Genomic DNA, 3,581 nt, shown 5'->3' on the forward strand with positions numbered 1-3,581 from the left:
CATTTTCAGCTACAGTCCAAGACAGAAGACCTCAAAAACAGCTGTGAGGAAGTCTAATATGAGACATGTCAGAACATAGCATAAGAATTCCAAATGCATCCTAATAATGCTCAAAATAAAATCCTTCCTCAGGCAAGACTCTTAATGAAGTCTGAGGATCTGCCCCTACTATGATCAGATTAATACTTATTTACAGCATAACCCCTAAAGCTTTGTTCTACTTTGTAATATCAGCCTGAAAATTCTACCTGAACTATGAAGGCACCTCAAGAGAAAACTCTTTAAGAAGATGCTTTGAAAGGAGGGTCTCAGTGGACTCCATGCATCTATAGTACTAGCATTAAAACGGGTGTAACATACGCATCCGTTTCAAACTATAGAACAGGAAGATCTTTAGGTTTTACTTGAAATGTGTGTAAGAACACATACATAAAGATTGTGGCTTGTATAAAACTAGATTTATGCCATGTTCCTAGAAAATTATGGTTTGGGCATGTAACAGTTAAAGAAACTATGGCATGCTAACTGTGCATATTAAAACAAAGAGTTGGCAGCTTCTGAAGGAAAAGGGCTGCTGTGCCTCTGTTCCAACTTGTCAGTCAACTCATGCCAGCACTCTCCACGTCTGCCTCCCCAGCACACCCTCATTACATGTGTCTGTCTGGACTGATTCGCTCATCTGTTCAGAGACTCCTGATAAGTCAGGAATTCTTCCTTCTCTCAGCTGTGGAATTGAATCACAGACATCTCAGCGTTTTTCCTGTAACCCCCTCAGGAGGCTCTTTGCCTATGGTATCATTTTATCTCCCTTCACTACTAGTCTGTTTTGGATTTCTAGAATGGAAGAAGCTGAACTGCTGAAGGAAAGATTCCAGGCCATAACAGTAAGTGCTCACAGTTATAACTAACTCAATATAAAAATAGCTTAGTAAAAGCAATGCATTAACATTCTGCTGTATATTTTCTGAAGGATCATTTGTTCTATAAAGGAAAAGGGAAAACAGGTCTATTTTAGCTTGAAAAGCATATATAGTATTTTTATTATTATTATTTTGCTATGATGCAACAAAGTTGCCTGTACTGATTTTAATATGTATTGTTCATACACTTAAAAATTAAATCCAGAGCACTTAACATAGATGTGCAAGTCATTGTTAGACCTGAGAAGATACATAATGCTCTTGTCACAACTGAATGCACTTGTCTGAAGGTCAAAAAGCAGGTCTTCTCACTCAAGAGGCTACAAAACAAGTCTTTTCCCAGGCAAAAACTAACTAGGGAACCAAAAGTTTTCCCTCCTAAATTGTAGAACAAAGTATAATTACAGGATTATTGCCAGTTTTTGCAGGTAGCAAAATGTAATATTGTAAAAGTAAGAAGGAAATGCATGGATTGAAGTCCTGCTTATCAATTTTCAATAGAACCATGGAATAGATTACATTTATAAAGAATGCAGCATATGCTAAAGACTTGAGAAGACAACTTCAATTCCTTTCACAAAAGAGAATGGCTTTGAAAGTTTGAATACTTATGTAGTTGTAGAAACTATTATATTTTTTTTAAAGGGGCTTGTATATGGCTTATGTAACAAAAAACAGATGTGACAGTGATATCAACTCAGTTATAGAGATAAAACTGAGAAAGAATTGGGCCCTGTGAGATAAAAGAAAAGGAAATCATTGAAGGAAAGTTTATTTGTTACAGCTAATTAGTAAGATAAAATCCTAAGATAGAAGAACCACTTTCCATTTTGTTACATTACATAACATTGAAATTAGCTGTCAGAAACAACAGTAAGCCTGAATAAATAGCAGACAAACATAAAAAGAGTATACTAATGCTAAATTTTTCAGTAGCAAAATGTAAACACTCCCACATGGAAATTCAGATAGACTGAATAGACAAGTTAGTTTTGATGTTGTTTGAGATCCAGAAGACAGGGTAGATATGCACTTTATAGACTAACTAAATAAAATATAAACAAGTGCAAATGCACACGTTTTCATGGGCTAAGGCTCACTTCATTAGATGCTTCAGCTCACACAAGCTTGTGCTATATCACAAAATAATATATAATTTATTTATTTTATTCTATATATACCCTTCATATGTACCCCACCTTCTGACCGTCTTCGGATTAACATGGCTAACCACCTCCCTCTGGTCATGGTTGATAGCCACTCACCCATAATTTGTTTAAGGTTTGAGCCAATTCCTACCCTTCAGTTGGAAGTGTTTTCATTACCTTTAATAGGGTTTAGCTAGGCTAATAACCCTGAACCTTGTCTTTGGCATATAGGCTCAAAGCTGAGAAGTGGATTTCATTGGGGCTATTCTCCCAGCCCATATACTTTCTTGTCCTTCTTTGAGTTTCATTGAAGGAGTGGGGGCAGCAGAACTGCTTCAGGTGAACCCAAAGTCCTGACATGGAATAGAGTTTTCTAGCTACGTCTTTGTCTACCCAGGAAAACTTGCAAAGCATTTTCCAAGACCTGCAACAGCTTCCAGCATCCCGTTTTGCTGTTACAGGAAATGTACAGTCAGGCTTGGTTTTTGGCCAGGTCCTTAAAATATAACAATTGCTGTATAAAGTAACTACTTGCAACCAACTATGATGGCTGCTGCATCAATCTGCCACTTTTGAAATGCGTAGAGTATTTATTAATAGTGCATTATGAAAATAAAATATCCTTCCCACCAAAAAAAAATTGACCAGTGGAGCTCTAGTAAAGTTAAAAAGCTGCAATACACAAGTTTTCTAAGAAAGCTGCATTGATACATATCAAATATTGTACAGGTGTCTCATGGTGATGTGAGAGCAATCTGGGGATCTTAACTGCTGATATAACCAAGAGATTGGTCAGGGAGGGTAGCACTGTGCAGACACTTAGGCTAGGTACAGACTTTCAGAGAGGTAGGAGGAAGGTTAGTTCACATTAAAAATGGTCACACAATCTAATTTAATTTGCCCAGGTATAGGCCTTATGCTTAGATTGACCTAACCAGGGCTCTAAACATGAACTCTACAGAAGTTCAGGAAATTTACATTAGTATAAAAGTGGCTGACCCAATATAATAAGAGGTATAATTTAGAGGCAGTCTAACATATTGGGTCAGGTGAAACTGATCTAACTGAACTTCTGTACAGATCTCAGCATAGCCCTGGGCCTGGGAAAGCCCACATGGTGACCCCAGTAGCAGGGCTGTGCCCTTCCTATCCATCCCCCAGGCACCAAGTTATATTTAGCTCCCCAGCCCTTCACACCTCCCCGCAGACAAACCACCTCACCACCTCCCCCCCACACACACACAGACCACCCAGCCCTTCTGCTGAGCCTGCCAACCCCCACCATCATGCAAGCTGCTCCTAGTGCTGGTCTTACCAGCATTCACCAGTGCCAGGAGCTGATCAAATGTAGTCGGGGTGGGGGAGGTGTGGACAGGATCAGAAAGAGTAGGTTAGCCAGGGGAGCTTGTTTGTCTAGGGTTGTGGGGGGGATCAGGAGGCTAAAAACAGCTCCTGGTCTGGGCGGGGTGCTGAGGGGGGGAGAAAAGCTCTCCTAGCCCCCCACCCCCATGGG

At 39.7% G+C, this 3,581-nt stretch overlaps 1 protein-coding gene across 1 annotated transcript in view; it reads left to right on the forward strand.

The window, feature by feature from the left end:
- The first annotated feature begins 574 nt into the window (after positions 1–574).
- PALMD (palmdelphin) overlaps positions 575–3,581 on the forward strand; it is a 37,803-nt gene continuing 34,796 nt past the window's right edge. The window contains exon 1 of the mRNA XM_019501668.1: positions 575–884. Coding sequence (XP_019357213.1) covers positions 840–884 — 45 coding nt within the window. The 5' untranslated portion in view covers positions 575–839. The remainder of the gene's footprint in view (positions 885–3,581) is intronic.

Source organism: Gavialis gangeticus, unplaced genomic scaffold (genome assembly GCF_001723915.1).
Source record: "Gavialis gangeticus isolate Ggan-Ray unplaced genomic scaffold, GavGan_comp1, whole genome shotgun sequence".
NCBI lineage: Eukaryota > Metazoa > Chordata > Crocodylia > Gavialidae > Gavialis > Gavialis gangeticus.